This window comes from Pinus tabuliformis, chromosome 6 (assembly GCF_031772625.1).
Source record: "Pinus tabuliformis cultivar Carrire ecotype Pingquan chromosome 6, CPIR1, whole genome shotgun sequence".
Lineage (NCBI taxonomy): Eukaryota > Viridiplantae > Streptophyta > Pinopsida > Pinales > Pinaceae > Pinus > Pinus tabuliformis.
In genome coordinates this window covers 1,024,038,637-1,024,063,923 of record NC_142292.1, presented here as the reverse complement: position 1 = coordinate 1,024,063,923, position 25,287 = coordinate 1,024,038,637, and the positions used below count along the sequence as shown (strand labels likewise).

General features: G+C 41.9%; 1 protein-coding gene across 1 annotated transcript; it reads right to left on the bottom strand.

Annotated features, from left to right (window-relative positions):
- Positions 1-10,856: 10,856 nt before the first annotated feature.
- On the bottom strand, positions 10,857-11,462 carry LOC149262491 (uncharacterized). Its single transcript, XM_089379984.1, has one exon. The coding sequence runs from the start codon at positions 11,460-11,462 to the stop codon at positions 10,857-10,859; it is 606 nt and encodes a 201-aa protein (XP_089236110.1).
- Between the last annotated feature and the right edge of the window lie 13,825 nt (positions 11,463-25,287).

Below are 25,287 nucleotides of genomic sequence, written 5' to 3'. Positions count from 1 at the left end.
CTGGTTCCCAAGTTGCATCTTCCGGAGAGGTGTCTTTCCATTTGACGAGGACTTCCTTAATCATGGGGCCATGCAAGTGCTTGTCCCTTGTGTCTAGAATCTGTTCAGGTTGAAGCCAGATTGACCCTTCTTCGTCCAATTCAGGTAGACTGGTTTGAACTCGGCAATTGTTCCCAATCACTTTCTTGAGGCACGATACATGGAAAACTGCGTGGATTTTTGCTGTAGATGGCAAAGCCAACTTGTAAGCCACTTCTCCAATGCGCTGAAGTACTTGGTATGGTCCGTAGAATTTTGGAGAGAGCTTTTGACAACCCTTGTCTTTGAGTGATGTTTGCTTATCTGGTTGCAGCCTCAAAGAGACCTGATCCCCCTCTTGAAATTGGCGCTCTGAGCGATGTTGGTCGGCCTGTTGCTTCATGCGGTTCTAAGCTTGATGAAGATTCTCGCGAAGATGGGCGAGCATGGTTGCGCAGTGTTGTAGGAGTTGATCCACGGCTTGTACTTTGGAGCACCCGTGAGATAAGAAGTAGGGGAAGGCGGAAGTTGACCATAGACTGCTTCATAGGGAGTCATTTTGGTGGTGGCATGATAGTTGGTGTTATACCACCATTCTGCCAGAGGTAACCACTGTGCCCAAAGGTGTTGCTTTTCTGAAGTGAAACACCTAAGGTAGGTTTCTAGACATTTGTTGACGGCTTCGGTTTGACCATCTGTTTGCGAATGATATGAAGTATTGAGTTTGAGTTGAGTGCCTTGTATTCTGAAGATTTCCTGCCGAAAATTACTGGTGAATATCGGGTCGCGGTCGGACACAATAGAAGTGGGCATGCCATGCAATTTGAAGATCTGATCCATGAAAGTTTGAGCAACCAAAGTTGGTGTAAACGGTTGGGGTAGGGCGCAGAAATGAGCATACTTCGACAGTCGGTCCACAACCACCATGATGACTGACTTGTTCCCAGAATTTGGAAGGCCTGTAATGAAATCCATGGAAACCTCCGTCCAAATTGATGCCGGAATGGGCAATGGTTGTAATGTGCCTGGTGTGTTGACGGTTTCCCCTTTGTGGCATTGACAGACGTCACATTCTGCTACAAAAGTAAGGATGTCTTGTTTCATGCCGGTCCAAAAAAATGATCTTCTGGTGCGAGCATACGTCTTCTGAAAGCCCGAATGTCCTGCAATGGGAGATGAGTGCAATTCTGCCAAAATGCGACTTTTGAGGGTGGATTTTGGTGATAATACGACTCTGTCTTTGTAGCGAAGAATATCATTCTGCCACGAGTAGCCCTTGCTGGAATGAGGATCTACCTGCAATTGAGAAATGAGTTGGGAGAGCCCGGGGTGTGAAAACCATTCCCTGCAAGCCTCTTCAATCCAGTCTGGAATGGGGAGGGAAATTGCGAGCAGAGTACTTTCCTCCTCAAATTGGCGCGACAATGCATCTGCTACACTGTTGTCTTTCCCTTTCTTGTAAATGATCTCATAATCATATCCCATAATTTTGGCTAACCATTTATTTTGTTGTGGGGAGGATAGGCGTTGCTCCAAAAAATATTTAAGACTGTGATGATCTGTGCGGATTTGGAAACGTTGTCCCAACAAGTAAGGTCCTCAGGTCTCGACTGCATGTAAGATGGCCATCATTTCCTTCTCGTAGGTAGACTGGCCCAGATTCCTCCCACTGAGTTGTTGGCTGGTGAAGGCCAATGGTCGCCCTTCCTGCATTAAGACCACTCCAATACCTGTACCCGAAGCATCACATTCAATGACAAAGGATTTGGTGAAGTCAGGTAGTGCTAAGACGAGAGTGGAACACATGGCGTTTTTGAGAGCGGTAAATGCCTGTTGTGCTTCCTCGTTCCAGAAGAAGGAATTTTTCTTTAGGAGTTGAGCGATGGGCTTCGCTATGCGGCCATAGTTGCGGACAAATTTACGATAATAGCCTGTGAGACCCAAAAATCCTCTCAAGCTTTTCAAGGTCTTAGGTTGAGGCCATTCTTGCATTGCCTGGATCTTTTTGGGGTCCACCTTGACACCTTCACGCCCCACAATGTGGCCCAAATACTCAACTTCTTCCATGCCAAACGAACACTTAGACATCTTGACAAATAATTTATGCTTGTGGAGCAGTTGCAAGAGTTGATCTACATGCTGAAGATGTGCCGCCCAAGTGCCACTATAGATGAGGATGTCATCGAAGAAGACAAGGACAAATTTTCTGAGATATGGTTTGAGGAGGTGATTCATAAGGCTCTGAACAGTAGAGGGGGCATTACAGAGACCAAATGGCATGACCAGGAACTCATAATGGCCTTCATGAGTTCTGAAAGCTGTCTTGGGAATGTCGACTTCCTTCATGCGAATTTGGTGGTAGCTTGAGCGAAGATCCAACTTAGTGAAGAATTGAGCCCCATTGAGTTCGTCCAGCAAATCGTCAACCACCGGGATGGGAAATTTATCTTTGACTGTCAACTTATTGAGGGCCCTGAAGTCGGGACACATCCGCCACTCCCCATCTTTCTTGAGGACCATGACCACTGGGGATGAATAAGGACTAATGCTGGGACGAATGACACCTGCTTCCAACAATTCCTTGATGATTTTTTCTATTTCATTCTTTTGGGTGAACGGATATCTGTATGGCCGCACATTTGGGGTTTGGGCCCCTGGAACCAATGTGATGCTATGATCATGTTCCCCTCGCGAGGGTGGAAGCTCATGAGGCTTGTCAAAGACCGTCCGATGTTTATTTAAAATCTGTTGCATCTCAGGATGAATTGGCAGAGACATGGTTTCGACGACCTGGATGGCATTAAATTGAGCTACCACTCCATGATGGCCCTTTTTTAACAATTTTTCCATCCTATGCGAGCTGACGATAGAGGGGGCTCCCGCCTGTAGTCTACGGAGGGTATGTGTGGGGTTCTTCTGCTTAAAACTCATATATAACTCCTGGAAACCCATTGTGATTGGCCCAAGAGTGCGGAGCCATTCCGCGCCTAGGACAATGTCGCAACCCGTATGTGTATTGCAAACATGTGGGTTTTCAACTGCTAATCCCCCATTTGAAGTTTGACATTTTCACAGTGGCCTTCACATTTCATTGTGCCCCCATCTGAAATTTGGACTTGGAAGTTAGAAACTGCCCGGACAAAACAATGTGCTGCTTCAGCGATCTTTTGATGGATGAAATTATGGGTACTTCCACTAACAATCAAGACTACTACTGGGCGATGTTTAAGAAAACCCCTGATTTTGAGAGTTTGAGGGGAAGAAATTCCTGCCAATGCGTTTAGCGAAATAAGTGGTTCGTCAGATACAATCTCCTTTTGGTTATCTTCTTCGGTCGCCTCCGGTTCCTCAAGTGGTGGATCTTCCTCGGTGGAGCTGTAGTCAGTGGCATCTATTTGAAAAAACTTGGGCTCCTTGCATTTATGACCCGGGGAATATTTTTCATCACAGTAGTAACATAGTCCTTGCTTCCTTCTTTCGGCAATTTCCGCAGGTGACACCTTTTGAATCTTAAGTGTCTGAGTCGTGTTGGGAGCCTGTGGGGGACGACCTTTAGCGAGGAAGTTGGGCCGGCTGGATTGGGCTATTAATGCACGTTCCACCTTACGAGCGACCTGGCAAGCCTCTGTCCACGTGGGAGGGTGGTGGAGTAGAACCTGAGCTTTGATGGCTTCTTTAAGACTGCTGATAAAGCATTCCATGTAGAAATCATCTGTGAGACCCTTAGTGCGGAAGGCTAAGGCTTCAAAAGCGGTAATATATTCCTCCACTGTACCCGTCTGTCGGAGCTTAGTGAGACGCCCCAAAAAAGAGTCTCCCTGTTCAAAGCGATTTCGAAGAGCTTTGGCAAATTGGGCCCAATTATGAAAATGTCCATTGCAACGTTGATGCCATTCCCCCCATTGCCATCGTTCATTGTCCAAGTACATGGTGCCCACCATAAGCTTAGTCCCCTCATCTATGATATGATTCAATTTGAAATACTGCTCCATTTGTGCTAGCCATGCGGACGTGTGAGAACCGTCAAATTTATGCATATCCAACTTGGGAGGTCGCTGACTGGGTGGGGGATGGGTGTGCCAGACGTGAGGAGAGTGGCTAGACTCACCCTCATGGTATTCATGGCCATTATACACCTCCTCGTGGGCTGGCTCCTTGCCCTTCGAGAATGCAGTCTGTATCTGGAGACTTATTCCTTTAATCTCATGTTGGATTTCGTTCACCGCAGTTTGGATGGAGTTCACATGGTCTTCAATTTTGTCTATCCTTTCATTGGCCATCGCTTGAGCGCGAGTTTCTACCATACACCAACCTGATGAAAAATTGGGACCGCCTAAAAATTTTTACTAAGAAATTGAATGGTACCACCTTGCTCAGCTCGTCGTCCTGATTCTGATGGGCTAGATCACCAATAAGCACCCCGAAAGATCTCAGACTCTTTTTTTTTTTTTTTTGGAAAACTCCTAACGGAGTTTTACTCCTTCCTGATCAATACTGCAGTCGCCAAATCCTCAAAATGTCAATGCCGCCAAAAGTCCTGCGAAAAGTATATCCAGGTACAGGAACCCTTCACCACTACTCCGATCTGGTGGATCTGAGAGATATGAATGGTGGAACAACTACTGTTGCTGATTTGATGGAGCTGCGGGACTGATGTCTGCTGCTGCTACAGTTGCTGATCTGGAATAGATGATGTGTGATCCCCCGATAGAAAGGGAACTATGGTCTTGAGGAGTGTCAGGTGCTACAGATCGCAATATACATAAGGGTCTGACAGTAGTACTCGGCCCAATGTTTCAGGGCTCTAACTAAGGAGGATCGACCGTACCCTTAGCCGTACAACCCGACTATCCTATCGTATGGGCGAGTAATCTCTCCGAGTGCTGTTCTCGATGTACTGTAGCCACAAGACGGCCGAAGGTTTATCTATGGTGAGGTTTCAAGGGAGCTAGGGGGCTTCCTATATACCCAGAGGGTACGTGGAAGACAGTCCGTGTGCGGTTCTCTCTAATGCGCTACTACTCGAAGGGGTACCCACAGGGGTTACAAGGGAGTCCAACAGACGTGACCACCTCTTGTATTTCCTGCGTGCATGCCTCCCCAAATCCGCAGGTTTATGCGCTTAACAACAGATCCCGTGGTTTAAAGATGCCGGAACACGTCTCTAGCCAAAAAAAAAAAATTTGCTAAAAATTGGAGATCCCACCGAGCCCTGGAAAGTGCACTGATACCACTTGTTATGCTCTTAACCTGCAAAGTAATACCCAAACACAGAATATGCGAAGAAAAGATACCCAGAACACAGAATAGCAATGATTTTATTATTCAGAGAGAAATGTTCACAGGCCTCTTCGAGGGGGCAACCTCCAATAGAGCAGAGCTCGATTACAAAAACAAGATACGATACTCCTTGCAGGGAGTCTCTATCCTTTATATATGACTCCTACATGCAATACCACGGGCCAATACCGTGGGTTTTATTAATACCATCTATCTAATACTACTGCCCATTTGCAACTAACTGTGGTCCCGTCATTAATTGTGGGTTAACCACTTACAAATATTAATATGGGCTTTATTGACTCTAGACTATGACGTGATCCCATGACATAAATAAGTGGGTTAGGGTGGGACCCTAACAAAGACCATCAATGTTCATCATCATGTCCATCCTTCTTGCAGTGAGTGCATGAAGGTTCGGCCTTTTGTACAACATTTTCCTTCCTCTCTTTCCATTTCTGCTTCCTCTTTTCCTAATTCTTGCTTGCAGTGGGTTTTGATAATCCTCCAGTCTCTAGGTTCACGTTCTTGCCTCTAGCCTCTAGATGGGTAGCCTAAACAGATACCTCATCTATGCTAGTAGGGTTAAACATGAGAATGGTGTGCCTCAAATAACTATGTAGACCACCTATATACTTCAGCAAAGTTTCAGGTGAGTCTAAAGAAATTCCTAGAATCAAAGCTCTTTTTCTAAATTCTTGGGTGTAGCTTTGTACACTCTTCCCTTTTAATTGGTGAAGATTTTGCCAACTCATCATAGCTTGCTGCATATAAGCTAGTGGATAGAATTGTTTTTTTATTGTAGAACAAATTCACTCCAAATAGAAAGAATTTTACCATGCTTCTTCAAGTCAGCTTGTGTCTTGCCTTCCCACCATACCAGGGCAGTTCCTCCAAGGCATAGGCTAGCCAGCTAAATTTTACTCCTTTCTGAATCAATGCTTTACACCCTGCAATACACATCAATCTGTCTAATCCAGTTATCTAGCTTCTCTGCATTTAACTCTCCATCATATATTGGAAAATCAAATTTAAGATCTAATTTAATCAAATATGTCTTCTTCTTTGTATTTTTAGGGCTATCAAGAGGTGTGGATAGAGGAGCCTCTTTTCCTTTCCCTTTGCCTTCAGAATGGCCATTTATAAGAGATTCTTCTGTTCCTTTGTCTTGTTTTGAAGTTGAAGAATCTTCACTTCAACCTTTCTTAAATTCTCTATACATTTCTTCTACGATCGCTCTTATGGTCATGAAACTATCTATGGACTGAGAGTCTGATTCCAAGGGAATTTCTTTTGTGATTTTCCTCCTACGATAGACTCTACCAATTTCTAGGTTAGTTTCAACCAGTTCTCCTTCTCCTGATTTAAGCTTTGACTTAGTTATCATTCACAAATAGTGAAACACAAGCTTGTCTAACCTTAGCAACCTAAAGCTTTGATATGACTTCATCTGATAATGAGATCTAAGACAACAATAAGGTATGAAAAACTTATGTGCATGGATTAGTCTATGTCATTTTATGCAATGGATCGATAATATTGCGAAATGCATAGACAATGAAGCAGTAAACAAAACATAATAGACAACACATAACACAACAAATTTAATGAGGAGTTCACCTAATACTCCTAGGCTACATCTCCTGGTCCAGCCTTCTGTTGTGGCCTCTCTATTATGTCTTCAAGCAGAGTTATTTTTACAACAGTGAGCTCTATTTGAGCCTCACACACAAAAGAATACAATAACAGGAGCTTTAATCGAACCTCTCAAGTTATCTATGAGTACATAGACTCCCTCAATGCTCTCTTTCTATGTGTTAACTCTATCTTGGCATTTGCCCGCAATATTGCCTTCCTCTATTGCACTCTCTGTTTGTGGCTTTATAGCGAAAACTGCGCTGCCTGTTCATTTCAGGTTCCTGTCGCTCGGTCTCCCCAGCCTCTATCCACTTTGAATCCCTCTGACAGCATTATATAATCATTTCTTAACATATAGAGAGGACGTGGCCACCCATTCTAAAATGTGAGAGTGCCTTGGACCTCTGCAACTCCTGAAACGGTCGTGCTTTGTTTTCATAGTGAAAATGTGTTTTAATAGAGAAATTCCACCAAAATTCGATGTATCAGACTTCAAAAGTCCTTAAATCCTCCCTATTCTTCTATCGGGTCCACTTATAAGTCACCATCGCATGTCGCAATGGCCTTGCTCCAAAGTCCCCTTTGTATTTTTGAAATACGTTAAAATCATGAAAATAATGTAAGAAATGGCTTACGGAAGATCTAAATATATATATATATATATATATATATATATATTACCCTTAAGGAACCCTTTCGGGTCCATCTTATCACATCATCCTTCCTCCTTCATATTTCGTTTAATAGCAAAAATCACAAAAATACATTGAAAATGTCTTTGATGCGGATCTCAAATTTTAGGAAACATTAACGATAAACCCGTCGGGTCTAGTTTATTGGGTCACACATTATGTTTGATCCGATTGCAATATCACAATCGCTCATCGTAATAACCGTCAGGCCATTGTAAACTCTCCTCCAATAGCGATCCTATGAGTTAATATGGGTCATCGATCTGCGCACTTGATCGACGGTCCATATTAACTCCGCCAATCGTCATCGCCATATATATGTGTTAAGCGATGATATCATTGTTCGCCATCACAATTCTTAAGTAGATCCCACTGATCTCTACTGAAGATTACCATTGATTGCAATTGTCGATCCGATCTAGACCGTTGATCGGCCAGATCGGATGACTACTGTGCATTACTTGTTCCGCCTCCATTACTATGTTTTTTTCATTGATTTCATGGGTTTTTGCCTCCCGATAGTGTTTTAAAAGTCTTCCTTATGTGATTTCCTATGGTATTTAGCATGATTTTTGAGTTTTTGAAGACAGAGAGAGTGATTCTTGGATCCATTTGGATCAAGGTTATATGTTGTTGATGAGAATAATATATAGCTTATTTTTGTTATATACCACTAGCTTGATAATTAGGGTTATTTCGTCGAGATCTTAATGTTGTAATTTGGATTGGTCATATGCGTGTTGGATATGTTCATTGCATTGAAGATCTTGATGTTATATGTATTTTGTTAACCTGGTTTGACCTATGCAGATGGTTATGGTTTCGATATTCAGGTATGAGCTGACATATTTGTGATATGGTGTCATCCTAATCAATACTGATCGTACATATGTGATTGTTATGCATGAACGACATATTCTTATGAGATTATGATGTGAACATGTTAGTTAGTTACTGTTATGGATATCCTGGTTTATGTTTGAGTTGATATGTTATGAAGTTGTATCGTGCTAACCTAGCTTTATTGTGTAGACAAGATATCCTCCCCTAATATACATTAAGGTATGAGTTTTCCTATGTCTTATATTTGGCGCTTGGTTGTTTGATTATGATGTCTTTTTGGTTTTTGAGTGTTTGGTGCATAATTGATTTATTTAACATGTTATGTTTGCGAGTTGGTTGAATGTTTGATGAATTTCATAATATGAGTATGCGTTCCAATGCTCTTGCTTTAAGATGGTCTTTATAACACATACATGTTGAGACAATTGATATGTACTTGAGTGTAGTAGGTGGTTGTTGTAGCATTATGTCTAATGATTATGAGTTGACTATGGATTATGACATGATTGTTTGTAAAAATTGATTTCAAATTGATAGATATGATTGTCTTGATATTTGGAACTTGTGGTTGACATGTGTGAGCAGTTGTAGGAAACATGCTTGGTATTAGCGCGACGAGGTAATAATTGATGTGTTTATATAACTAACAGTTGTGTGATGTGAAAGTATATAGTAAGCATCGATTGTAACAAGTGTTGGCTTATATGGGCCTGACCTAGGTTCGGAAGAGTTATTTAGCCAAACAAATCCCGCAGCTATCGGCTGTTTCAAGTTAACCTCCCTATGAGTGACGTCCTTCATTCTGTTGCTCCTTCTTCGTCTCTTGCAATGCTTCTTCCATCTCTTTCTTCATGGTTTCTACCAAGTCTCGCAACCGATAATGCTCATTTTGCTCTGCTCAGTTAACACAGAACACCCACTCATAGGATTTTAGCTCTAGCTGGGGTGCCCCATATGGGACCACCTCCTACCAACGCAACCAATTTCTAAGTTCATATCTTTTCTTCGCACTGTCTACTGCAGCTTGTGTTGTAATTTTGCAAGACCATTACTGCTGTCTGCGAGATCCCAATCTTCAAGATACACTAGGGATGACTTGTTAAATTCAATTCCTCCAATTGGCTGTGTGTTCACAGCTTTTTCTTTATCCCTTATGGTTCGTCAACCATCTGATGGGTAAGGCAACGGCATTTAGACCAGTTCTGATTCGTGTCCCTAGCATATCCCCTCCTATCGATGCTAAACTCTGCATGGTGCCCACAACTATCCACATCGTATTCTTTAGAAAACCCGGCATCTTTGGACATATCACAACATTTGGCCTTACTCCTTGAGCATAGATAATGAGGAATTCCATAGCGGTAGGAAAGCACAATAGCTTAAGGTTCTCAGAAGCATAGCTTGTTCGGAGGAGGCCTCATGATTTATAAGTGTTTCGAAATTCAAATCCATTGGCTCCCACCTTTTCTGGTGTCCTCATATTAAGCCTGCGGCAGATCGTTCTAGATCCAGTTCGTACCTTGTCTCTTAATTGCCCGCCGCTCACTCCCTTTTGCCATAACTTAGACATATTGTCATGAATAGTGACAAAAACAGTCACCTCTCTGCTTGTCAATGTAGTAGCGCATCCCTTTCCGTGCAATTGCGACCCTTGTGGTGGACCATATCCGCGCGCACCCTGGTGGTCACGCAGTGTCCCCCCTGACTACTATATCGTCTCATTCTCTCTTTCAACTGGTTGGACCGGTGAGACTGTCCTTCAGTCAGTTAGTCAAGCAGGTGACCCACCTATGTAGAGCTTCAGGCGACTGCCATTTACTCTTCTCGGGAGGGGTCTCCATTGAGCTTAGCAAGCTGGACCGCACCTCCATCTATAACTTTTTTGAATACATAGGGATCCAAACAATGCATTCAAAGCTTGCCAGGGAATTTCTTGAACTCGCTTTCATAAAGTAATACTAAATCATTCTCCTTGAAAGTGCCCACCTTGATATGGCGATCATGCCACACTTTTTCTCGCTGCTTTTGTACTTGCTGATGGAATGTAGCCAAAAATCGTTCCTCCTCAAGTTCCTCCATTTGCGCGAGCCATTCTTCCAAAGCCCCGCGGTTGGCCATGCCTGTTATTTCCGCGATTCACAAACTGGTTACAATATATTCCATGGGCATAACAGCTTCCTTACCATAGACTAATCGGAAAGGTGTCTGGCCTGTCAACTTCTTGCACATGGTTCAGTAAGCCCATAGCACAGCAGGGATGCATAAATCCCAATCATTTCATTGTGCATTATAAACCTTAGTCAACGTAGTCTCCAAAATTTTGTTGAACGCTTTGACGGTCCGATTCGCTTGTGGAAGGTATGGCGTACTCTGTTGATGATATATCTAGAATTCCTCAGTGAGTGTGTTGATTTTTTCATTTAGAAAGTTCGTTCCCTGATTGCTCATTAGAATTTTGGGACATCTAAACTGTGTCAACACATTCTCGAACAAAAATTTCGCTGTTGTAGCAGCTATGCAGTCCTTAACCAACTGTGCTTCTGCCCACCGGGTCAAATATTCTATCGTGGTGATGATATAGTGTGCACCCATCTTTCCTTGAGGTGTAATAGGTCCCACGAAGTCGATTTCCCACTTCTCGAACGGTTGCAGCGTCATCTGTGGATTGAGTGGCATTTCATCCCTTCGCGGTGGTTTTCCGGTCTGTTGACATATGTCACAAGCCTGATAGTGTGCTTTCGAGTCTTGATATAGAGTTGGCCACCATAGTCCTGCACGAAGAATCTTCTGTGTTGTGATGCGACCCGCATAATTTCCTCTAGCAACCCCTCCATGTGCTTCGGCCAAGATCTGTCCTCGGTTGAATTCAGGTACATATCTGCGTAATATTTCATTGTTGCCCATCTTGTAAAGGTGTCCTGCAATAACAGTGAAGTATGTTGTGCGTATCACTAATTCTTTCTTTTGTTGAACGAAATATCCTTGTGGCATGGTTCCTGTGGTTAAGAAGTGGATTATGTCCTCAAAATGGCCATCTGCGATGCGCACTACATACAGTTGTGTATCCGGTAGTCCTTCCTCCAAGTTTGTGGGCTCTTCACTGTTCTCAATTCGAGATAGGTGGCCTGGGCCTTCATTCAGTCGTCATGGCTTTACGATGACTTCAAGCAGATAGTGGCAGTATTTCTAGAGTGCATATACCATCGCCAATCCTTCTCGCTCAGTAGTGGAGTAGTTCTTCTCAGCTTTTGACAATCGTTGACTTGTGAACGTGATTAGATGATCAATTCCCCTTGCTCCTTCTTGAGTGAGTACCGCACCCAATGCGATACATGACACGTCGACATGCACATGAAATTCAATGTCCCATTTCGGAAAGACCAATGTAGGGGTTGATGCCATCTTCTCCTTAAGCATTTTTAGGCCTCTATTGCATTCCTCATTCCAACAATAAGTAGCATCCTTCTTTAGCAACTGTTCTATTGGTGCCGTGATCTGCACATAGCTTTTTATGAACTTCCGATAGTAACCAGTGTGTCCCAGTGTGGCGTGCAGTTGTTTGACACTTCGTGGTGCTTGCAAATTGAGTATGACAACGATCTTCACCAGATAAACCACATGGTCGAGCAGGTTTCCAAAGGGGACGAGGAAAGTACACTTCTTCAAATTTAGTGCAATCTAGTGCTGTCGGCAAGTATCCAGCATTAATCGTAAGCTTACGATATGTTTCTTAACTAGCCCAAATACCGTCCAATCATCGAGATATACCTCTAAGAACTTGTGTATAAATTCCTTGAATGCAGCTATCATGACACAGGAGAATATCGTCGGTGTGTTATTTCGTCCAAAGGGCATCACCGTATACTAAACACATCCCCATTCGGTGGTGAAAGTTGTCTTACTTCTATCCTTTGGCACGATCTTGATTTGGTGGTAACTCAAGAAATTGTCCATAAAGGAGTAGGCTTCCTGTCCTCCCACATTTTCTAGTACTTCGTCTATAAATGGCGTTGGAAAGGGATAGTTGACATATGCATCATTGAGCTTTATAAGATCGACGCAGATGAAAATTTCACCCTTTTGTTTTTTCTCCTGCACAACCATAGGACTTACCCAGTCGGGCTCTTCTACCGATTCAATTATGCCTGCTGCAAGCATTTTGTCCAACTCTTCGCGGACCTTCGCTTTGTATTTTGGATTCAACCGGTAAGGTCGCTGCTTAACTGGCTTTGCATCCAGCTTCAGGGTTATCTTCATCATTCCCAGGTCACCGAGGATCCCTTTTAACTTCGTGATTTTTGTGGGGAATAGATCTTGATATTCTCGAAGCAACTCGACCACCTTTTCCACTGTGGCGTCGTCCCAATAGTCTCCCAGCATTGTATACTTTGGTTCTTCCTCTGTTCCAATGTTTACTTGTTTTGTTTTTAGTGGCGCGGTGATATCTGGATCCTCTATTGCTATTTTGCACACCTCGTGACTCCCCTTTATTTCAGGAATATTGATGTTTCTACGGTCCTCGTCATCTTCTACCTGTACATTGTAACATTCCAGGGCCCAGCTCAATTGTTTCGACTAGTCTGGCTGCACGATTTCTTCTAGTTCCAATGGTATTTTGAAAATAGTGGCCTTTACCACCTGCAATGTGTCGTCCACAGTATCCATACATTGATCCTCAAAGAGGAACGTTGACAGAAACCCTTCACACAGAATGTCCCATTCGCCTATGCCATGTCAGATCTCTGTTTTAGTATACCAATTCCTGGGGATGACGTCCAAGGTATGATAAAATAAGTGTACCCACTCCTGTTGAGGCTCTTCTCCATAGGCTTGGACCCATCTGGTCAGGTATATGCGCGGATCATCACTTCCATCATATTTCTATGTTATGTGTAGTTCTGGCCTCCCAAATTTTATCTGCATCATGCGCCTACAGTCGTGCCAATTCTCGAAGGTTCCTTCATGTGTGCCCCACCAACGCACAGGCATCGCACACAATACCCATTTCAGCGCATCGTACTGCTCGTGGTCTGGTACTGTGCTTTCAAATTTGATCAAGAATTCATCTACTACTGTTAGCCCATCATACATTGGTAGTTCACGATCCTGAGCTTTAACGTAACACAACGATTTAGTCACCATATTCCAGTTTAGGAGTCTGCATGCTCCCATGATATTCTTGTCGGATTAGTACAGTCCCGCGCGTAGTGACCTGGTCCTCCACAGTTGTAACAGATGAGTTGGTCGCGACCCCTTCAGGGCCCCATTCCTCCCCATCCTCATCCACATCCTCGGAACCCAACGTGCGATATCGTCGCGGCTGGAACCTGACCTCACAATTCAGTCTGCATTATGTAGGTAGGTGACAGGTCCATCAATAGTTGATAACTATGGCATTCTCATTCCTCGTGGCCCACCGATCTACAAAAGTTGCAAAATAGCCACTGGGGGGGGGGCGGTTGTCTCATGTTCTATAATAGATGACAGTTGTCCATGGCATGATTTCTTCCCTCCTGACATATCGCGCACCAAAGTGCGGGCGCCGCGCTTGGCCCGGCCTGTGCCTCTGTTCGCAATGGCGTTGGTCCCCCTGCTACCACATAGCTTGCGAAGACTGGATAGTGATCTTTATCATGACCCTGGCTTCGACACCTTATACACCATACTTCCCCCCAGGCTCTTGGGCAAGGGGCCTGTTCTTGTTTTAACTTCTGCATTTCTAAACACACGTTTTGTATTTGCGTGTGGATTTGCTGAACTCCCAACCCTGGATCCTATATCGGAGTTTCATGCAACCTCATCGTTGTCTCTAATTCTTCAGCCTGGGTTGAGATCTTTTGTTGTGACAGAGCCATCCTCAGATGTGGCGTCAGTGATGCCACAAACCATGCGCAATGCTGCACATCCGACAATGTCATGATTGCTTCACGAATTGTACTTTTCAATCTATGATCTAGATCCCACGGAGTTTCACTAGGCATCATCACGATTTCCTTGAACCCTATGATCAACTGCATTTCTGATTTCGACTGGCTAAACTCTTTTTTTTAATTCGGTCTGGATCTCCACTGTTCCCGCATTCGAGTTATCGCTTGAGTACTTTATATACCATGTCAGCGCTTGGTCCTGCAACGCACTAACTAAGGTAGCCTTCTTGATGTTATCATCTGTAACTCCATGTGCTTCTCATACCACCACTACCATGAACCAAAATTGTTCTGGATCTTCGCTTCCTGCTCCTTTGAATACCGGTAGCTGGATTGCACTCGTCATTCTTAACCTTTGGCTTGCGCGTCGGTGTTCTTATAAAATCGTACTACTCTTGATCCAATCAATCTTCAAGCTCTTTCCGTGTAGGATTTTAGTGTTCTAACATCAGACATCCCTTAGGTAGATCTCGGTCCCAGCAAGGGAACCATTTGTTCGCTTATATGGGCCTGCCCCAGGTTCGGAAGACTTATTTAGCCAAACAATTCCCGCAGCTACCAGCCCTTTCGGAAATAGCCCACGGAATGCAGACTGAGGTCTCACCTGAGGTAGCAGGGGAGGGTGCTGGAACTAGGTTTCCGTACCCTTTGGATGTCTTGAGGTGGTCTGGAGGGTTCACACACCGTTCTATTGCTTTGCACCACTCTGCTCTGCATAGATTTGAATCCAGGAAAATCCTTACTACTTATTAATGTGTTGTTTATAGAGTAGATATACTTTTTATGGTCTTTAAAGAAACATTTAATAGAAATAACCAATTCGCGCACCCAGAAAAGATACAGATTCACATAGACTCATAACATAAGCATATGGGCATAGATCAAACAGTTATATCAACCATAAATTAGCCAGATCCGTAATAATTCAGACTTAACACAAAATTTCAGAATCAACTTATCTTTATTCACTTTCTTCACTAATACATCCAGATCCACCCTGCGCACTCAGCTGCAGGGGTCCATGCACATAGCTGCGGACTCTACTAAGCATTTGTACAAATAGAAGCAGAGCCTCTATCGATCTACCAACACCCTTGACTTGGATTACATACACTTCAAGACTTCGTTCTTCAAAAACCCATTACATTCCAGATCCAAAAGTACATACCAAAAACTACTTTCTACCCATAGAGCCTCGCTCTATTTATACATTCCCATGGTTCGCAGACCATGGGCAAGCAAACTTTTGGGTGTGGAGCCTGATTATCTTCCATATTCAAAGGTTTCAGCTGGATGTATACCCCAGGAAGACTGTACACCCCTCCATGCGGGGGGGTACGGGGGTCCGGGGGGGTAAGTCCCCACCCCCGGCTGGAGGGTTTGGGGGCCAGCGGTCCCCCGGCGGGGGTTTAGGGCAGCGCCCCCAAAGCTAAAAATATATGTAAATTTGCCTTGTAAAATTCTAGTAATTTCTAGTCAATCTCGGCCGTTCATTAGGCGGATGATCTTACGGTAGAAGTTATGTTTAGTTTAGGGTTTTTGGCCCTAGAAGGCAACCCCTCACTATATATGAGGGAATTGTATTGCGTCTATGTATATCTGGATTCTGAGTGAGGAAGAGAGAGGAGATTGAGAGCGAAGATGGTGTTACAACGGATCTACTATAGGTTGTATCTCTTTAGCTTGTTGGATAATATAAAAGGAAGGATTGGTAGTTTCTCCGTGGATGTAGCCCAAACTGAGTGAACCATGTATATCTGTGTCTCTCTTGTTTTATGCGTTTTCTGTGCAATATTTTTATGTGTTCCATTGCTTTGTAATATATAATTTTCTAACAACTAGTATCAGAGGCGAAGGTCTATTTGGCTGATAAACTCGCAGGAGAGAAGGGTTCCTAGTTCGAGTCGGAGCAATGGCAGAAGATGGTAGGTTTAGGGTCGAAAAATTCAATAGCCAAAACTACCAGCTGTGGAAGATGCAGATGGAAGATTATCTGTATCAGAGAGATATGTACCTAACATTGGATGGAAACACAAAGAAGCCGACGAGTATGACAGACACAGAATGGGATATTCTCGACAGAAAGGCACTTGGAACATTACGGTTGTGCCTAGCGGTGTTAGTAGCATTTAATATTTCAAAGGAAATGACAACACAGGGTTTAATGTCGGCATTGGCTAAACTATATGAAAAACGCTCGGCCTCAAATAAGGTATTTCTTATGAAGCATTTATTTAATATGAAGATGTTAGAAGGTGGATCTATTGCAGACCATTTAAATGATTTGAATACAGTTACAAGTCAGTTAAGTTATGTAGGGGTAAATTTTGATGGAAGTTAGGGCTCTGTTATTTCTGTGCTCATTCCCAGAAAGTTGGAATGGCTTAGTTATGGCCATTAGTAACTCTGTCTCTGGATCTAGTACTTTAAAGTTTGATGATGTTGTCAGTGCAATCCTTAGCGAGGAAATGCGACGGAAAATATCTGGTGAGACATCAGGTAATGCTTTGACTGCAGAGTTTAGGGGAAGAAAAATGGAAAGAGGAAAGAGCCCAGGATATTGTAGTAATTCAAGAAAAGGCAGATCCAAGTCTAGATCATGGATAGTGTGCTGGAAATGCGAGAAGAAAGGACACCTGAAGAAAGATTGCATGTCTCAGAAGGGAAAAGAAGGAGATGTACAACAAGAAACTGATCATGAAGTGAATGTAATAGGTGATGTGTTGCAAGATGATTTGATTCTTTCATTAGAAAATATTATTGATGCCTGGGTGGTAGATTCAGGGGCCTCATTCCATGTTACACCTGATAAGAAATATTTTCATGATTATGTTCAAGTAGATTTTGGATAGATTCGATTGGGTGATGATAAACCCTATAATATCATTGGAATGGGTACAGTTTTCATAAAACAACAAAATGGAAATCAGTGGCTATTGAAGAATGTAAGGCATGTTCCAGATCTAAAGAAAATTTGATCTCAACAAGGCAGTTGGGAGGTGAAGGTTGTGTAATTACTTTCACAGATAAAACCTGGAAGGTCACTAAAGGATCCCTGTTAATAGTGAAAGGAGAAAAGGTTGGTACATTGTATTTATGCAATGGTATTTATAATTCTGTTAATGCTTTAACCTCTACAGGAGAAGATACAACATTGTGGAATCATAGGCTCGGGCACATGAGTGAGAAGGGGATGCAGATTCTTCACTCAAGAAATTTGTTGCTAGGTTTGAAGCATGTTGATTTAAAATTTTGTGAGAATTGTGTTTATGGAAAACAGAAGAGAGTCAGATTCCTTAGAGTTGGGAAAGAAAAGAAGAACAAAAAATTAGAGCTTGTGCATATAGATGTATGGGGACCTACTCAGGTATCATCTCTTGGTGGCTCTCATTATTATGTTACTTTTATTGATGATGCAACCAGAAAAACCTAGATTTATTGTATTCAAAATAAATCTGATGTATTTGATACTTTCAAGAAATTGAAAGCTTCGGTTGAAAATGAGACAGGGAAAAGGTTGAAGTGTCTTAGATCAGATAATGGAGGTGAATATTGCAGCAAGGAGTTTGATAGGTACTGTTCAGAGAATGGAATTCGCAGAGAGAAGATAGTTCCAGGAACACCACAAGAAAATGGTGTGTCAGAAAGGATGAACATGACAATCATGGAGCGCGAAAGGTGCATGAGATTGCCTGCAGGATTGCCTTTACAATTTTGGGCAGATGCTGTAGATACTGTTGTTTATCTAATAAACAGAGGGCCTTCAAGTTCCTTGGATGGTGGTATTCCAGATGAGGCATGGACAAGTAAAAAGGTAAACTACTCATTTTTAAATACTTTTGGTTGTGAAGCCTTTGTCCACATTAACAAAGAAAATAGAACAAAGCTTGAGGCAAAATCAGAGAAATGTACCTTTATTGGATATGGTGTTAATGATTTTGGTTATCGCTTATATGATTATGGAAATCACAAAATCATTAGGAGAAGAGATGTAATATTCAATGAAAAGGTCTTGTATAAGAATCCGTTGTAGGAAAAGAAACAAGAAAAGAAAACAAAGAATACACAGTGCTTGACGATATCACAGGAAACGTGATGGTGCTTGAAAATCATAATGATCAACAGCCAGAACAACAACCACAATAGCAACAAGCACTTCAAACACCTAAAAGTGGTGTTAGAAGATCTACCAGGATAAGTAGACCCCCTGAACGATACTCTCCGTCATTATATTATGTATTGTTGACTAATTCTGGTGAGCCAAAATGTTATGAAGAAGCAATGTAGGTAGAAACCAGGAAGAAGTGGGAGCAAGCCATGAAAGAAGAGATGGACTCCTTAGCACATAACCAGACTTGGGACTTAGTTAGGTTGCCTGCAAGTACAACAATATTGCAAAATAAATGGGTTTACAGGTTGAAGGAAGAATATGGATGAAAACAGAGGTACAAAGCTAGACTTGTAGTGAAGGGGTTTGCACAGAAGAAAGGTATTGATTTTGATGAAATATTTTCTCTTGTTGTTAAAATGACTTCAATCAGAACTATTTTAAGTCTAGTAGCAGTTGAATATTTGCATCTTGAGCAGTTAGATGTAAAGAAAACCTTTCTCCATGGGGATTTGGAGGAAGAGATATATATGCAGCATCCATAAGGATATGAGGTAAAAGGGAACGAGAAACTAGTGTGCAAGTTGAAGAAGAGCTTGTATGGCTTAAAATGGGCCTCAAGGCAATGGTATCTAAAATTTGACAGGTTTATGATTGAACAAGGTTATACAAGATGTCACTCTGATCATTGTGTTTATCTCAAAAGGCAAAATGATAACAGCTATATTATATTGTTATTGTATGTAGATGATATGCTTGTTGCAGGTTCTAACATGCAGGAAATAAATGTGCTCAAAAGGAAATTGGTAAACTCATTTGCAATGAAGGATTTGGGTGCTACAAAACAAATCCTTGGTATGAGAATAACTAGAGACAGGAAGAATCACAAATTAACATTGTCTCAAAGTGAGTACATAGAAAAGGTGTTGAAAGAGTTTAATATACAGAATGCAAAACTGGTTAGTATACCTTTGGCTAGCCATTTCAAATTAAGTAAGGAGGCATGTCCCAATACTTAGGAAGAAATGGCTCATATGTCTAAAGTTCCATATGCATTAGTAGTTGGAAGCTTAATGTATGCAATGGTCTGCACAAGGCCTGATATTGCACATGCAGTAGGAGTTGTAATCAGGTACATGAAAAATCCAAGGAAATAACATTGGATGGTAGTCAAGTGGATTCTCAGGTATTTGAGAGGTACCACAAATCAAGCATTATGCTTTGGTGGTTCAAACATTGCTCTATAGGGATATGTTCATGCAGATATGGTAGGTGACAGAGATAACATGAGGAGTATTACAGGATATGTATTTACTGTAGGTGGAATAGCTATTAGTTATGTTTCAAAAATCCAAAGTGTTGTTGCACTTTCAACAACAGAAGCAGAGCATGTTGCTGCTACAGAGGCTAGTAAAGAAATGATTTGGTTACAAAGGTTTTTGGATGAATTAGGAAAGAAGCAGGAGTTGGGCAGGTTATACAGTGATAGCCAGAGTGCCATACATCTTGCAAAGAACTCTACATTTCATTCCAAGACTAAACATATACATCTCAAGTACCATTTCATACGGTTAGCATTGGAAGATGGACAGTTGAAGCTAGAAAAGATACACTCTAGCCAGAATCTTGCAGATATGATAACAAATGTTGTAACCAGGGAGACACTGAGAATTTGCTAAGTATAATGGATTGTAGATTTCTGTGGTTAGGTTTTTTAGAATTTGAAGTTCAATTGGTCTTCAAGTATGATGAAGAAGATGAGAAATAGCCAGGTCCAAAGTGGAGTCATTGTCTAGCAAATGAAGCAGCTGTGGAGTTGCCATAATCAATCTCCAAGTGGGAGATTTTTGGGTTTGGAGCCTGATTATCTTCTATATTCAAAGGTTTCAGCCGGATGTATACCCCAGGAAGACTGTACACCCCTCCACACAGGGTGGTGCGGGGGGGACTTGTCCACCCTGCAGGGGTAAATCCCCCCCCGGCTGGGGGGTTTGGGGGCCAGTGGTCCCCCGGTGGGGGTTCGGGGGCAGTGCGCTCGAAGCTAAAAATAGATGTAAAATTGCCTTGTAAAATTCTAGTAATTTCTAGTCAATCTGGGCCATTCATTAGGCGGATGATCTAACAGTGGAAGCTATGTTTAGTTTAGGGTTTTTTGCCCTAGAAGGCAACCCCTTAGTATATATGAGGGAATTGTATTGTGTCTATGTATATCTGGATTCTAAGTGAGGAAGAGAGAGGAGATTGAGAGCGAAGATGGTGTTACAACAGATCTGCTATAGGTTGTATTTCTTCAGTTTGCTAGATAATATAAAAGGAAGCACTGGTTGTTTCTCCCTGGACGTAGTCCAAACTAGGTGAACCACGTATATCTGTGTCTCTCTTGTTTTATGTGTTTTCTGTGCAATATTTTTATGTGTTCCATTGCTCTGTAATATATAATTTTCTAACACAGACTTACTTCCTATTATTATATATTATTTCTTGGGTGAACAACCCTTTGACTCGATCTATTACATTTTGCACTTCGCATATTTCTGAATTTTTACAATATTTTTATCCTAATTTATGGGCTCTAAGCACCCAAAACTGGTACGCGGGACCTCCACTACCCAACAACAAGGTAAAAAGGTGAAAGGAAGGAATTGGGCAAGAATCCCTTTGGCTATGTTTGGAAACCTTAATTCCAAATTAACATGGTTCACCCTAGTGGAGGAATACATCCACAAGAAATATTTCTTAATATAATGAATCTTTGAACAACAACTAGTTCTTTGCTTGCACACTAAGCTACAGGTTGTTATTACACTCAGCTCTAGAATCTTCTCCAAGCCTCTGTGCACTCAACTGTAGAGCCTCTCCTTTGCTACTAAATTATACATCACAATAATAATTCACCCATAACACTAATATGGATAAAAATATATCATTCTCTTCTTATTATTTTACCCTATATATACTATTACATTGTAGGGTTACATCATCAAAATACCATGCTGCAAATACCATGGACTCCCTAAAACAAGCAACTATGCCCCCAAAACCTTTGATCCCTTACAAAATTGCTCACTTTTACAAAAAGGAGGGGCTTCGACCCACCGTGAAGCCCTTACGGCACCACACAGTATATTTAATTTCTCAAAATGAGCTTTGTTGCATGCTCCATTGCACGCTTTGCTGCACGCTCCACTACACGATCCACTATGCACTTCGTTGTGCGCTCATTGCATGCCAAAAAATGAATTTTTTTGCCATAATTTAGGCCATGTTGGGTTGCACCTAACAAGCCCCCCCCACTCGCATGTGACTCGTCCCGACTCACTTATCCGATTTTCCTCTGATCTTCACTGCAATGTTGTTGTAGGAATTGTTGAACTACTGGAGAATGTCTATGACCTACTTCTCTTCACTGGGCACTTCCTCCAACAATGCTTCTATCGACAGTCCCGTAGCCTTCTACATCACTGCCTTCTCTCTCTGTCGAAGCTCTTGAAGCTTCTCATCCACTACTTGGGACAACTGGAGAACGTCATCCTACCATGGCTAAGTTGTCCCTATCAGAGTATGATATTCCTTCCTAAGCTCCTCTATCTTCTTCTCGAGGGCATTTCTGTCATTGACCTTTGCGAGCTTCTGTGAGATTGGTAAGGTTCTCAAATTTTCCTGAATCTCCTCTAGCTGTTGTTTCTTTTGTTTAATATCCTCTTGTAGTCTTTGTGCATTTAGATCTTCCTGCAGAGAAGTCCAAATCTATAATCTCTCATCCAATAGATTCCCACAATCTGCCACTACTGCAGAGATGTCTTCCATTGCAGCCTTCAAGTTGGCCTCCATCTGCTCTCGCACTAGAATTGGTGTGGTTGGTTGTAGCTTCATATGTATCTCGTTGATATTCATCTCATATGTAAATTTCATGTTCGTGATCTTATCCTTGTATCTTTTTACTACAAGGCTGAGCTTCATGACCTTTTCCTCCATTGATTCCTCTTTGCAGACATCAATGTTTGGAACCTTGCAGCATGTTGCTTCGACCACTTTCGTCATCTTTTTCTACTACTGTATTGTCTGATCCCTCTCCAAAATCGCCTGGTTGAGCTTCTACTTTAGCGAAGCTAGCTTTCTCTCTACTTTAATGTTTAACTGTGAAGTGAGTTTCTCACGTTTCTTCAACTCATATATGATCTCTAGATGAAGCTTGTATAATTTTTGTAGTCGCACTAATGAAATGCTCATCTTCATGTACTTCCACTCTTTAGCCTACTGTTGTACCTTGGCAAAGTCAAACTAAAGGGGTCCGACAAGTATCGACACTATCTGCACCCCAAGTGTAGAATCTACTAGTCTTTCCTCTCTAAGCTTCTCCTCTGCCTACACTGGTTGTTTGAATTTGTATGCCAATGTATTTAGTTATGAAATGCACTCCGCGACACCTATTAGAAGTGCGACGTAGTGATCCTCTAGCTTGTTCCATGATTCTGCATTGCTTCCTGAATTTTCCTCAATTTGGTACAAGTCCCCATTAGTGAGTACCAATGACATTATGTCCTTTTTTTTATCTGCCTTCTACTTCTTTCTTCTTCTTGTGGCAGATTTGGTGTGTGCCTTCCACTTCTCTGCAATAACTAGGTTTGTCTCTGTCTTTTTAGACTCTCTGTTCTGCTCATCACCTCCAGGAGGATCCTGGAGACCCTCGTCGTATTGCTCATGTTTTTTTGAATCTTTCTCATACTTATCCTTCCCACTCTCTACCTCGAGTTGCATCGTGTGATCCTCTGCTAGAGTATCCTCCATCTGTATCTCTAGCATAGATATACACTCTGTGGGCCACTGCTGTATTTGTGCTAGGAGATCGTCTTCTGTCACTAAATATGGCATGGGATGCCATGTCTTCCTTATGTCCCTATGAGATTGCATGTACATTCTATGGAAGTCAGCCTTAAACTTCGCAATAGAGCTATAATGATCATATAGGCTAGGTGAAAGGAAAGAGTGTTGGTTCACAAACATTTGTAAGTCCATATGGTATAAAATTTAAAACATTTTTCTATCTTGTGCTCATGACAAATCAGTGGTATACCATAGTGAGGCATTTCACATGACTTCACAACATCTGAGGCTAGTGGAGGGAACTGTGAATATTCCGGGTCTCTCCATGCAAGAATCACAATTATCAGAATTAACCATGCGTAGTAAAACATAGTACCTTTCTCCTGAGCCTTACAACAGTCGTCCAAAAACTCTTGGCGTAGATATGTGGCCCAGTTGTACTGAACCCCATTAGCACACTATGCAACTAATGAAACCGTCGGTATAGGGAATTCGTTAGCTTGTCACTTCCTCATGATTTTTCCAACCAATATATGTGTTGCGAAGCGAATTTCCTAGTCATTAATCGAGTTGATATCATAACCTCACTTCCATTTCATCAATCTAAACCTCTTCTTCATTTTGTCTGCAATGGCTCTATCCTAATATTTCCCAACAAACACCTCTGTGGGGCTCAACCCTTGTTAAGGCAGTCTTGTGATTCTCCATAATAACATTGGATTGATAGGGATCCTCTTCCCCATCCACAGGCATCCATCGTGCACCAGAACGAGAAGTTGTCTCACACAAGCTGTGATTCCTGAACTTCAGCCGAAGTGTGACACATTAAACATATTCAACATGCCTTCCTGCACCAATCCAACCACCCACTGTTGTGTTTCTAACCTTGTCACACCACTCTCAGGGTAGTTCACTTGTTTTAAGTATTTGTCTGGTGCTAACTACATATATTTCTTTCTATCATTGAAATCATTTTCCACGAACTTCAATTGTGGAATATTTCCAAGGTTTTCTCCAATAAATCGCAATGACTCTGAAAATAAAGGTGTGAAGGTGTCATTCTTTACATCCTTCAACTCTATCACTAGTTTTGCATCTGGTTTCCTTGGTGCAATATATAGTGGGACAGGTGACAGAAACACTACAACATTTTTTTCCATTCGCACTCACTCTCCTTCTTCCTCACTATCTCTCACATGTTCAGCCTCTTTCTGAGGCTCAAAAAGTGTATTTTCTTGTTTCTTATTCGTTATCTCCTTTATAGTCATTTTCATTCACATAGATATCTACTACATGTGTCGAGGTTATGGTGATGATGTTGCAGCAATATCAGATGATGCTTGCATGAATCAAGCTAAGCCCTTCTCACTAAATAGATGAATAAAATCCTCAGATGTCATACGACAACGAAATGTTTTGTAACTTCTCCGCAATATAAATATTCAAACTCTCAACAAAGTGCCAAATCTTAGTAGGATGCAATTTTTTATAACAAATCTAAATTTATAGCCCCATCATTATCTCATATTGTGTTCATTAATTTCATATCTATCACTAGATCCGCTCAATCGGTCCTCATAAATTCTTTTTTCCACGTGTTTCAATGACAACTTTCCTTTTTAACGAACATATTTTCCCAGAAAACTTCAACGCATCCCATATTGTGGCTAAGAAACCTCTCTTACGTTGAGGCTTTTACAAACATCGATATAATCCATAATGTAGTGAAGTAACTTCCTACGTTGAAGCTATTTCTGCAACGTAGTTTATAGTCTAGTGACTACTTTCAAGTGAAGGTGGCACTAAGAGTTTTCTCCTTTCTCCAGAGTGAACTTGTAGGGGCAGAGTTATCTTTATATTTCTTTAACCTCCTGCCATTTACTCTTCCTTGAACCAATTATCCATTTAAATTTGCTAATTGAACTGCGACTCCATCAGTAATATGCTTGATAATGTA

What these genes read in the sequence shown, in the direction of transcription:
- LOC149262491 (XM_089379984.1), bottom strand. Translation starts at nt 11,462, where the DNA reads ATGCCACAAGGATATTTCGTTCAACAAAAGAAAGAATTAGTGATACGC.